Below are 12,226 nucleotides of genomic sequence, written 5' to 3' on the forward strand. Positions count from 1 at the left end.
ATAGTGGCACAGGGCCCTTGGCTCCCTTATGACCCAGAGCTCACTCTGTCCCCAGGTGCTTTTTGTCTTTGATTTGATTTGTTCTGTCAGCAGAAAGCTGAAGCTGACCTCTGGCCAGAATGACAGGAAAACAAGTCTAAGTGGCTTTCCTACATGACTGTTCCTCTCAGGCACAGGGGAAAGCGGTCAGCCCGGAGCAGAGGATCCGATTTCTCCGTACAAGGATGCTCAGGCCACTTACACATGGCCAGTCTCATGAGCCACCACAAATGCCGAGGAGAAGCCATCCTCATGGTTCAGGGTGCAGCTGCGGACCGGGTGGCACATCCCAGTGACAGGAGCATAGCCTGGGAGGAGACAGAAGGTGGCTCCAGCCTCCAAGCCTGGAGTCTCACTCCCAGACAGCCCCAGATAGGACCCATCCCCAGAGCAGTCCTGCAGAATTAACTGCCCCCTGATGGTGGAACTCAGAAGACACCCGCACTGACAGCAGGCCCCCTGCCCATCCACAGAGCTTGGTGGCCGCTTTGCCTGACACATTCCCCAATGTCACTGGCACAGGTCTCTGCTGGGCCTTGTCTGTCACCTAGGCAGCTTCCTGCCTGCTCTCTCTTCCTCACCCTGGGGACTGACTCTGCTTCTTGCCGAGTTTCCACTCTTACCATTCCCATCCTTCTACGCTGCTGGCTTTTGTGGGTTGTCCTTTGCTAAATCACTTGAGACACGTGTATCTATGACTTATTTCAACCTTCATTCTAATAATAGATATAAGTATCAATTTATTACAATGTTGGCTTTATACACAAGCTTTAAAAATTATACTGGTGTGTAATTACACTGGTGTGTGTGTGTGTGTGCGCATGCGTGTGTGCACGTGTGTGTGTGTGTGTGTGTGTGTGTGTGTGTGTGTGTGTGAGGCGCATGTGCAGGAGGGCCACAAAGTCTTTGTGGAGGTCAGAGGACAACGTGCAGGAGTTTCTTCTCTCCTCCCACCATATGGATCCCAGCGATGATTGAACTCGTGCCCTCTGGCTTGGCAGCAATGCCTCTACCAGCTGAGCCATCTCGTCTCAGCAGCCCAAAGCTTTTATGTCTTCATTCGTTTTCTTATCTGTTCTTCTATCAGTTACTAATACGTATCTATTGACATCTTTAACCATGTAGTTTGGACAATTGCTTTTCTTTTATGTCTGTTGGGTTTTACGTAGTTTGAACCCTTGCGTAAAGAATCCCTTGGTAACCTATCTCAGCAGCCAGGGGAGAAACTTAAGCCTGAAGCCCGGACTCTGGACACAGTCTCATCTTCAGGCTGTCAAGCCCTATCTGGTCTATCCAGCCATTCCTGACCTTCCTCTGTTCCTTGGGGTGCAGTTGTTTTGTTTGTTTGTTTGGTTTGTTTTGTTTTTGGAGGGGGTCAGGGACATGATACAGGCTCTGATGGTCTTCTAGAGCCAGAAAATTGATACGACCAACCTAGACACTCAGGCAGTTAAGGTAGCCACACCCCGTCCATATCCTGCCCCTCTTCTCTAGGCTAGCCGCTTACAGGCCCCAGCTTCTTCACCAGCATCTGTAGGCACCCAACTAACCTTGCATGCCCGAGGGCCCGAAGTCCTGTCGTGTGAGGAAGATGGCATGGTCGTGGTACTCGTCGTGGTCGGTGTCCGGCTTCTGCTGGAGGTAGGCCCAGCGGCAGACATTCTCCAGACTCTGAGAGGGGTTCCCAATCTCAATGAGGCTCATGGACTGCAGTGGGCAGGGACAGACAGAAGGATGGGGTTGGCATCTGGCAGATTACTGAGTTTAGTCACTGGGAATCTGGTCCAGGGCCACTCAGCTTCCTGCTGAGCCACTCCCATCCAGCTCCATTCTTCTGAATGGAAGAGAAGGTTCCCGGTCACCCTCGCCTGCATGAGTTTCCACGCTGTCAAACATGAAGTGGGCCTGCAGACTTGTCTCAAGTCTCCCCTGGAGCCAAGCCATCCCTCTACCAAGCTCACTCCTCAGATGCAAGACCCCATTAGCCCTAGACTGTTGGATGGGGGGGCGGCTCCTCATCACGCCACCCCGGCCCTTCTACAGACAGCTCACAATTGGCAGCTTGCTTCCTCTAGTACCAATGACTAAAGAGACAACATGAGAATACGCACATGTTGAGCACAAAGGTTTGGTCTACTAACCAGTCTCGGTCTAGCCTACGGACAGGGGAGGCTACCACACCACAGGCCTAGGGACTGTCGGCTGCCTTTTCCACTTGCCTCATAGGAGTCAAGCAATTCTGAGGTGTGTTACTGTCACCTGCATCCAAAAGAATTCAGAGCAACGCACTCTACCTTTGGTGGGAAGCATGAGCATTCCAGGAAAGGGCACGGGCTGGCAGGTGAAAGACAGCAGCTAGCTGACTGGCATGCCCTACACCAAGGTGGGAAGAGAGCTCCAGCCAAGTCTTTCAAGAGACTGAAGAGTCCAGCCAGAAATATACACTCAGGTATTAGGAGCAGCAAGCAGGAGGGGACCAGGACCAGAGGCAGGAGCCAGGTTGACGCAGGGTAAGAGCAAATTGGTCAATACTGTGCAGACAGAACCTCTTCCCCCACCGCCAAGAGGTTCTGAGAAGAGCTTGAAAACTCAGGTATCTTCAGGGGTCATGTCCACTGAACACTGGATCATGGCTGGCATTTAAGAAGAGAGGCTCAGGCTTGCCAGATCAGATATCTATATTATGAATGTAAAGTTTACACCCTCAGTGGGTACAGTGCCAGCTCAGATCACAAAAACTTGGGTTCAATTCCCAAGCACCTCCCAACCCAATAGTTGGGTTAGCTTGAATGAAAACGGCTTTAGTGGACAGAACAAACCCCCACTCCTCTCCCCAAGTCACTCATTTAAGAACTTCCGAATACAGCAGCTCCTCCCATGGAAGGATCCCCTCCCCACCTTGCAGACAGGGCCCCGACACTGCAGTGGCCAGAGCACCCCCACCACGTTACAGACTGGACACTGGCTGATTGCATCCTTTCCCCGATGCTGGGCTCCCATCCTGAGCCTCTCTTGGCAGACAAGGTGATTTCACTGCTGCCGCAGGATAATTTATTGAAATATTGATTTGTGTTTTTGTTCTTGTCTTGTTTTGTTCTCTGTCTGTTCCAAGAAGGCAGACTGTTACCAGCGTTCCCCAGCCCCAAGGGGTTCATGCTATGAGGATAGAGGTCCAGGGGTCTAGGACCCACTTCCTAGCTTTGGAATCCCAAGAAAGATCTCTATAAGGCAGGGTAAAGAGACAGATTTGGGTGGCGTTGTCCCAGACAGGAATTGCACTACAGAGAGGGACCCCAGGAAGGCAGGACTTCAGAAAACAGCAACTATGTGCTGTACTCTGTGAGCCTTGCTGTGCAGGCAGGCACCCCAAGCGACAAGGAGTGGGAAGTACATACATGGCCATCACTTGACGTCGGCTAGGGGAGTGATTTTAGTGCTCCAGCCAATACCACGTTAGTAAACGCTCGAGTCCCTTCTATAAAAGGATGCAGCATTTGCATAAAACCCCACGCCTCCTTCTGTATCCTTTAAATCCACTCTAAATGACTTGTACCATGTACCACAGTGTAAGTGCAGAGTGCTGGTTGTTAGACTGATTGCTTAGGGAATAACAACAAGATAAAAGCCTGCATATGTTCAATACAGATGCCATGCTTCCTCCTGATTACCCTCCATCTGTAGTTGGTAGAATTGGCAGAAGCAGAGCTGGGGGTGTGGAGAACCAACTGTATTTTCTCCCAACCTTTTCAAGGTCTGGCCTATCTCAAGTGGGCATCAAGGACCCAAGGGACAGTTTTCCTGTTCTTATAGGGTCTAGAGAATTTTGGGGGTCGCAGAGGGCCCTGCCCAAAGGCTAGTCTGTGATAAGACATCAATATTGCATCCAGTGGCAAGGACCAGACCCATGTGCATTCTAGAAAGAGCTGGTTCTTGGGCTGGAGAGATGGCTCAGAGGGTAAGAGCACTGGCTGCTCTTCCAGAGGTCCTGAGTTCAATTCCCAGCAACCACATGGTGGCTCACAACCGTCTATGAGACCTGGTGCCCTCTTCTGGTGGGCAGGCATACATGCAGACAGAACATTGTATACATAATAAATAAATAATTTAAAAAGAAAAGAAAGAACTGGTTCTTGCCAGAGAGGATGGGAGTCAGGGAGGGGAAGTCAGGAAGTGTGGCCTGTCAGAGGGTTCAACATCTGGGTGTGTAGGGAGGCAGGAGCTGTTAGGGCCATGGGGCGGGGGGCAATGAGGCAAGGAGAAAGGTGATTTCTGGTTTTGGCGATGGATGACAGTGGAGACAAGGGGAGGGTGTGTGTAGAGTGCCTGATGGCTTGGCAGGGAGGGTGTGGGATCTGGTCACAGTGCTGGGGACAGTCCATCATGAAGATGGTCTTTCCTGTACAGTGGGCTTACCTGGTGCAACCTCCTCCCTGCTTCCCGGGGTAAGAACCCAACACTTAATGGGTCAGACGCACTTCCTCCAGGCCAAGAGGGAACCTGGAACCCAAGCTAAGCTAATAGAACAGAGGCTTAAGGGGTTGAAAAGCAGCGGCTGCTTTAGAAGCAAAAGAACTTTCTGCCTTCTTCCTCAGGGCCCCTTCCCTTCATCCCACTCCCCCATCAGCTGCCCCGCGTGTCCTTAAGGATTCCTCTCAGGAGTCTGGAGAGGTGGATCTGTGGCCAAGAGCGCATACGACCTTTGCAGAAGACCTGAGCTCACAACCACCTGTAGCTCTAGCTCCAAGGGACCCTCGGGTCCCTGTGGGCACTCCCCACTCTCACTCCTATACCAACCCCTACCTACCTCCACACACAAACACATAGTTTTTAAATTTTTAAAAAAGAGCTGTTCTTGAGGCAGCGATATCTGGGACAGCGGGGTAGGCTGGGGCCTTGGAAGGAGACACGCGTTGGCTATGGGCAGAGCAAGGTACCCAGAGGCCGTCCAATTGCCACTGGGTCAGCTGCAGGGACCCTGCTAGAAAACCCTGGTGCCTAGTGGGTGCTGGAAACCACAGAGTGTTGATCCTGTATACACCGTGTCTTCCTCTACATGCGTACTTATGATAAACTTTGACCCTTGCAGGCAGGCACCTTACGGCTTCTCTCCACCCCATCTGCATTGTGGGGATCTATCTACCTTGCACCCGGGCGAGGTGATGATTCCATGTCTTGGCAGAATGAAGTGGGTCAGTGCCTGAGGTCAACAAGGTCTCCCTGAACAGCGAGCAATTTAAACGCTGTGAACTTTTTGTTTCTGGAATTTTCCATTTAATATTTTCACATCACAGATGGCAGGTATTCCAAGTGGAGAGTGAAGCTGAAGCCACGGGAAACCTTCCTGCTTCTTACGTCGGGATCTCCGGCAGAAGTCACAGAGGCTGGGAGAGTTGTTTGTCTCGCTGGCCTTGGCCATCTGTCTGTCTTCCTCTCTGCTCTGGAAGCGCCCAGCACCCGGCGCCTACTCATCTTTACATCAGTTTTTTTTTTTCCCTAGGAAAATCTTTGTGTACCTGTTCGCAGGTGTGCTGGGGTTGGGACAAGCGAGCAGGAGACAATCCTTAGTGTGTGGGAACCTGACTCTGTAGGCCCGTGGTGCTCTCATGGTGAGAAGGGCAGGTGCTTGGGGACTGGAGCAGAGGGGTGGCACGTGGTGCTACCTGAGAGCGGACTATGGTATAGCCATTTCCCGAGGCTGAGTGGTAGCTGGAGGGTCTGTCTCCCGATGGAGTGAGGGCTTGTGTCCTGGGGCGCCGCTCTTGAGACTGACAACGGTGTGTGTGGAGACCCCGGATGGGCCAGGGCCACTGTGCCTGCAGTGTGGGGGTGTGGGAACTGGGCCCATGACCCAGGGCATAGAAGTCCTGCTGGGGAGCGACTCTTCCCTTACCATCGATGAGTCCAGTCCTCCAAGCATGGAAGAAGAGGGGGTCTCCAATGAGGCTCACTGAATACCCCATGGGGACCTTAAGTGGTCACCCTCCTAGTATGTGTGGGCTTTACTACCCAAGATTCCTATTTCCTTGCTATAAAGGGCTGAGGCTAGCCCTGTGTTGTTCACTGGGCATACACACATGTTTATCACAAAAGGAATGAATGAATGAGTGAATTAACAAAAATAAATAGACACACACCGAAGAGATGAAGAGGGCTGGAACTCCTGGAAAGGGGTCACCAGTAGGAATGGACCCCTGTGCCGATGGCAACAACCAGTTCCTCTGTGGCCTTCTGGTTCTTTGAGGCTAAGTCTCTGCATGTATCTCACTGAAATTTCAGAAGTGTCTAAGACATACGCACTGTCATTATCCCAACTCCCAGATGACAAACTGCATCTCATACCATCAAAGTCATTGACTCCCAATCCCACAGGTAGCAGGAGGCGGAACTCATACCTAGGAAGAAGTTCTGCCCTCCAGGTAATTCCACCTCTAGACAGAAGGCAAAAGGACAGGCTCCAGAGGCAACCACCAGGTGGCGCTGCTGCCACAAGAAAGAAGTGTCAAGACCCTGCACGAGGCCGGCAGGCTAACTAGGGAACACCACCTGCTCCTCTTGGCTGGGCTGCAGATCCGACCTGCTGACTTGCCTGTTGGACAGTGGTAACCCTGTATGCCCCCCACCCCCACAGCCTCTGGGGCCTCACCCTAAACAAACCAATTAAGACTTATGCAAAAAGTTGTATTCCAACCGCTGCCCTCTGACACTTGGGCTGTTTGCGGCGGAAAGCCCTGAAATATTTATGTGCTTCCCTCCTTCAGTCAAGGAGACAGGAAAATGGGATCTGCCGCCTGGAGGCCAGGCTCCGTGCTTGGCAACAGGAGGCTCTGCAGGCTGGGTGCCGCCACATGTCTGTGAGCAGACAGGCCACACTCCCAATCCCGGGGCCGTGGACAGGTAGCCTGGAGCTGGAGATGCGAGGCACAGGCAGTGCTCTGTGTTCTTGGATAATTTGACTCCTCTAGGCTCCCTGGACACAAAGTGGTCGGGCCCAACCTGAGCACTCAGCCTACAGCTCAGGGGTGTGACCTGTTACAGTGTGGGCAGGGCATACCGTTGGCAATACTCAGGGTTAATGTGATCACCTGGGAGAGCCACCTGTGAGCATGCCTGTGAGCGACTGTCATTCACTGAGGTGGGAAGACACACCCACCACGGTGGCGCCATTTCCTGACTGGAATATGTATGGAGACGGAACCTGAACAGAGCGAAGCGTTGGTTGCTCTTCACTTTTGACTGTTGATGTGACATGAGCAGCTACTTCAGATGCTTGCTACAGTGACTTTCCTGCTACCATAACCTGGAACAAAACCCTTCCCCTTAAGTCGCCTTGGTCAGAGTATTTTAGCACAGCCACGGAAAGAAACCAAGACACAGTCCATACCCACAAGTCCTCATGCCCCTTGGCCACGCTGGCAGTGACCGCGTGGCCCACTCAGTAGCGCTAGTGCTTCAGGCTCCAATATGGCTTCAGCTGGTACCAAATCCATCTCAGAATGTTCTAGCCCCAGGAAGCCTCAGGCTAGCCCTCCCAAACAGGCAGGGAATAGGAAGCATGCACAGGGGCGAGGTTTGAGTTAAAGAGAGCTCATGTCTCAATCTCAGTATTGCTGAAGTTTGGGGCCTGTTAGCCCCCCCTTTCTCTCTCTGTCTGTGTAGGGAAGGAGTGTTCTGTCCTGAGCATCTCCCAAGTTATAACAGCCAAAGTGTTTCTAAACATCACCTTGAGTCCGTGAGTGGGGGACAGAGTGGCAGGCAGAGTCACCCCTGGTTGGCAGTGTTAGCCACAGGGAAATGTCATGGGGATGCCTGGGACAGCTCATCCAAGGTCTGTGCCCTCCAGCCCACTAGCATGGGAACATCTGGCTCATCCTCTAGAGACAAAGTGGCTGCCGTGTGTGACCCCCCTGAAGCCACATCCTCATTGCCATGTGGATGGTTGACAGTGATTATAGGTGTTCCCCTTATCATCCGGGGGGATATTTACCAGGACGCCAGCAGAATGCCTGAACCAGTGGGCTGTGCCAGGCTCTGATGATGCTAGGTATATTCTTCTTCCCAGATACGTCTCCCTATGATAGAGTGGAATTTAGAAATGAGCCACACAAAGATGAACAAGACCACTAAGATGGAATGATTGGAACATACGTGTTCTAACAGTTATATGAATGTGATCTCTTTGAGAAATACCTTCATCTCACAGGGCACTGAAGCTGGGGAAGGAGGGGCTGTGGATAAAGTCAGCTGACTCCACAGAGAAGAGAGGCTGAGAGCAGGGCAGTCCCGCAGGGGGCTTCACTCCCACTGACCTCCAGGATTGCTGCCATGGCTGCCAAGTGTTGGGGTTCCACAGACTTCCTCTTACTGAAGAAACCAAGGCTCTGTGATGTTAACTAACTCATTCAGCGTCCCACAAGTACCAGTGGGCCAGCACAAATGGCAGGAACAGGGCCAAGGGTTCAACACAAGCTCTACCACATCTAGCCTAGCTGTCTGTGCTGGGGTATCCCCCCCAAGGCTGGGGTCTTCTGCTCCCAGCTGTGGCATGCAAGGTACCACGGGTGGCTCAAAGGTCATGGTATGGGCACCTCCTAGAACTTCCAGAAGAGGGAGGGCAGGAAGGCATGCCCTTCTGAGAAAGCCAAGCTTCTTGAACAGAATTCAAAGTTGAGTGGGTCTTCCGTCATGTTCTAAAAACTGGAATTCACATGTTGCAAACTAATTTCTAGTACAATAATATGAAGATGTGGGACCCTGAACTGGAGTGGCTCTCATAGGGAATTGATCTGAGGCCTGTCCCTTCTGCCACCCTATAGGATGCGGCTGTCTGTGAGGACTCCCGATCTACTGCCATTCTGAACTTGGAATTCTTGGCCTTCAGAGCTATGAGGCACAAACTTCTGTTGCTTATTTAAGGTGTATTTGTTATAGTGGCTCGAATGGACTAAGACACCCCCAGTGGCAGTGTCTAGACCTAATACCTTCTCATCTACTCTAGACCCAAGGCATCTGGGTGAGGAGGTGTGCCAAGGATGACTAGGGGCTGACCACTATGCCTTGCCCCACTGGGATGCCAGAGGGCTTTTGCCAGGCTAAAATATAGACTGTGCATGACCCTCCAGGCCCCCGATGCAAGGCTGTCTGGAAGAAACCTCCACTTTTCATCCTGGCCCCACTGTGAGGGCACAGGTGATATCTTGGGACACATGGCAAGAACACAGTGGTGCTGCTGATCCAAGGCTTGCTGTGGAGTCCTCTCCTCACAGTGTGTCTCTGCCCTCCACTGACAGGCCAAGAATGTCTGACCTTTCATTCTGCCTTCTGACACACCAGGAATGTCTGACCTTTCACCTCGAATGCTGACCGAGTCCAGCAAGCATCCCATGCTCTTGTGTTGGCCTTCACAAGAGACCTTATGTCCTCGGAACGTCCCCAAGTCTCTCATCTCCATTTCCTTTGATTTCCATCATCCAAGGAAATATTTAAAATGAGAACACTTGAGTAGCTTTGGTTCCTTCTCAAAAAATCAATTGAAAAGCCAGTTGCTATGCAACCCACGAGTGCAGCTGATGCTCGGCTCCCTGGCTGGTGGCATATTGTGTAAAATATGATAATCTCTTTTCTTCTGATTTTTTTCAAAGAAATGGAGAAAAATGTTGTTTTAGGAAAAACTTGAGATAACTCGGAGGCCTCCCATAAGCTGGAGATAAACAACATGTCACTCGCGTACGTATTGCCAATTTTACCCCTACTGGAGCCAAATGGGACCTGGGACCAGGCAGGAAAGGACCAGGAGAAGGAACCTGGCACATTTCCAGGGACGATTAGGGATGAATAGTAGGAGCCGTGGGCCTGCACCACTTTCTGCCAAAGACCAGGTGAGGGCTTCACACCCCGGAGTGTATTCTTACTGTGGTAGACACAGCCTAGGACCTCCTGGCTGCAGTCACCTTGGTTTTGTGGGGCTTAACTTCTTCCAGAGAGAAAGCTTTTTTATTAGTGACCTGTCCAATTGCTGTGACAAAATGCCTGGCAAAGGCAACTTAAAGGAGGAGGGGTCGATTTTGGCTTTCAGGTCAAGGATGCATGAAATGGAAGGGAAGAGGCCATGGCAGGAATGTAGGGCAGCTGGTCACGCGACATCCACAATCCAGAAATTCCAGAAATTCTGTGTTCAGTCCAGGACCCCAGCCTACGTAATGGCGCTGCCCACTTTCAGGGAGGGTCTTCCAACTGAATTTAACCAAATCTAGAGAATCCCAGAAACTTGTTTCCATGGTGAATCCAAATCCTACCCAGTTGACAGTCCTCAGCAGGAACCCAGAGGTCCCATGCAGAGTGGCTTCCCAGAGTTCATCAGTTACTGTGAACCATGTCCTATCCCTAGGGTCCCATCTAGCAGCCCAGCTCTGCTTTCCCCATTACTGGATTGGGGTGAGGGTAGGGGCAATAGACACTGAGTCTCTTGGCCCTCTGGTCTCTGCCTGGCCACTCTATCCAAGGTCTGACTCACCTCGTGGTGTTAACTATGTGCTGCGGCATCTTGTCTGTCACGAGACAAGGAGCAGCTGTGTTGCTCTCTCTCTGGGATGTTCCTGCACATCCCAGAATGCACCACGAGGCCAGAGCTCCTGAATTCAGACTTCATCTCCTACAGCAAGGGCACCCTTTGGAAACCCCTACACAGAACTCACCCACCAGAGCTACACAGGACAGTCTGTGACCTGTGGCCGCAGACGCCACCTGCACAGCATAAATGCAGAAATGAGAAACTCTCATAAGTAACTGGAGGGAGTGAGGTTCTCGGGAAATTTATGGAGTTTAATCACTAAAAAGAAAACAGGGATTTTTTTTTAATATCTTGGGCTCAGCCACATTTGCCTTTTCTAATAATTCATCTGTAGAAGTTATTGGTGTGCGACCAAGTAGGGCTAGAGGCTAGATTCCTGCTTGGTCAGGCTCTGTGGGCCCTGCCAGCTGCCCAGAAATGGAGCATCCCTGTCCTGTGTGGCCTGTGGCCCAGAGGGTATGCAGCCTCCCCTTGTAGATGCCGCTTTTGTTCCTGCAGCCTGGGGCTGTTTGTCCACAGCCAAGCACCAAGCCTCTTGCTATTTAACTCAACACTGTTCCCCAAGGGGTCTGTTAAAGTTGAGGTGTCGTTGGGGTGGCAGAACCTTCTGTAGGAGGAGCCTCGTGGGAGGAAGTTAGGTCAGTGGGGGTCATGCCCTAGAAGAGGGTGTGGCAGCATCAGCTTCTCTCTTTGCTCCCAGCTTCTCCACAGCTCTATTCTGGGGGAGAATTCCCATCGCTTGCTCCACAGTCCTCACGTATTCTGTCACGAAAGGTTCCAAAGTCACAGGTTGAGCAGCTATGGTCTGAAACCCCTGAAATCACATCCACGTGTGTGAGTGTCCGTGGGTAAACGTGCACCATGCACATGCCATGTTCATGCAAGGACCCACAGAGGCCAGACAAGGGAGAAGACACCCCTGGAACTGGAGTCTTGCTTAGCTGTGAGTCACCCTGTAGACCCTGGGAGCCGTACCTGGTCCTCTGCAGGCGTAGTAAGCACTTTTAACCCCTGAGCCAGCTCTCCAGCCCGGCTGCCAGGAACTTTGCTCTCTAAATTAGCTCTCCTCCACAGGCGTTGTTGGGTCACGATGCTTGCAGGTGGAATTTCAAGTCAAAGCCAGACGGCTTGTGTGCTGGTGGGTCCCCTGCGCTGACATCACCTAGTGACGACATCACCTAGTGACGACATCACCTAGTGACATCACGGCCATCTTAGTTTAATCCACTGTGAGGCCAGCATGATGGCAAAGTGCCTGCCTACACATTCCTCAGGATCTGTGCCCACTGAGTGACCAGACTGTCTGTCTCTATCATTAAAGTTTCACTCCCCGGATTTTACCATGAATTCTCTTGGGATTTAACAGAAAAAACAAACAAACAAACTTTGTCTGCTCTTTGCAGATATTGGTTTCCCATCATTTAAATCTAAGAAAAAGATTTAGAATCACAGTATGAGAACCACTTATGTATCAATAAACATGCATCTTGATTATTTACACTTGAGTGTGTGTGTGAGAGTGCACTGTGGTGTTTGTGTGTGGTGAGTGTGTGTGAGTGTGTATAGTGAACATGTGTGTGTGATATACATAGGGAGGCAGGAGCTCAACGCTGGGCTTCT

General features: G+C 51.4%; 1 protein-coding gene across 1 annotated transcript in view; it reads right to left on the reverse strand.

Moving 5' to 3' along the window:
• The window catches only part of Adamts2 (ADAM metallopeptidase with thrombospondin type 1 motif 2), a 198,492-nt gene that overhangs the window by 25,318 nt on the left and 160,948 nt on the right, over positions 1-12,226 (reverse strand). Inside the window, exons 6-7 of the mRNA XM_042054890.1 lie at positions 1,590-1,746; positions 242-347 (exon numbers count right to left, since the gene is read on the reverse strand). Of these exons, the coding sequence (XP_041910824.1) occupies positions 242-347; positions 1,590-1,746 (263 nt within the window). The remainder of the gene's footprint in view (positions 1-241; positions 348-1,589; positions 1,747-12,226) is intronic.

Source organism: Arvicola amphibius, chromosome 4 (genome assembly GCF_903992535.2).
Source record: "Arvicola amphibius chromosome 4, mArvAmp1.2, whole genome shotgun sequence".
Taxonomy (NCBI): Eukaryota; Metazoa; Chordata; class Mammalia; order Rodentia; family Cricetidae; genus Arvicola; species Arvicola amphibius.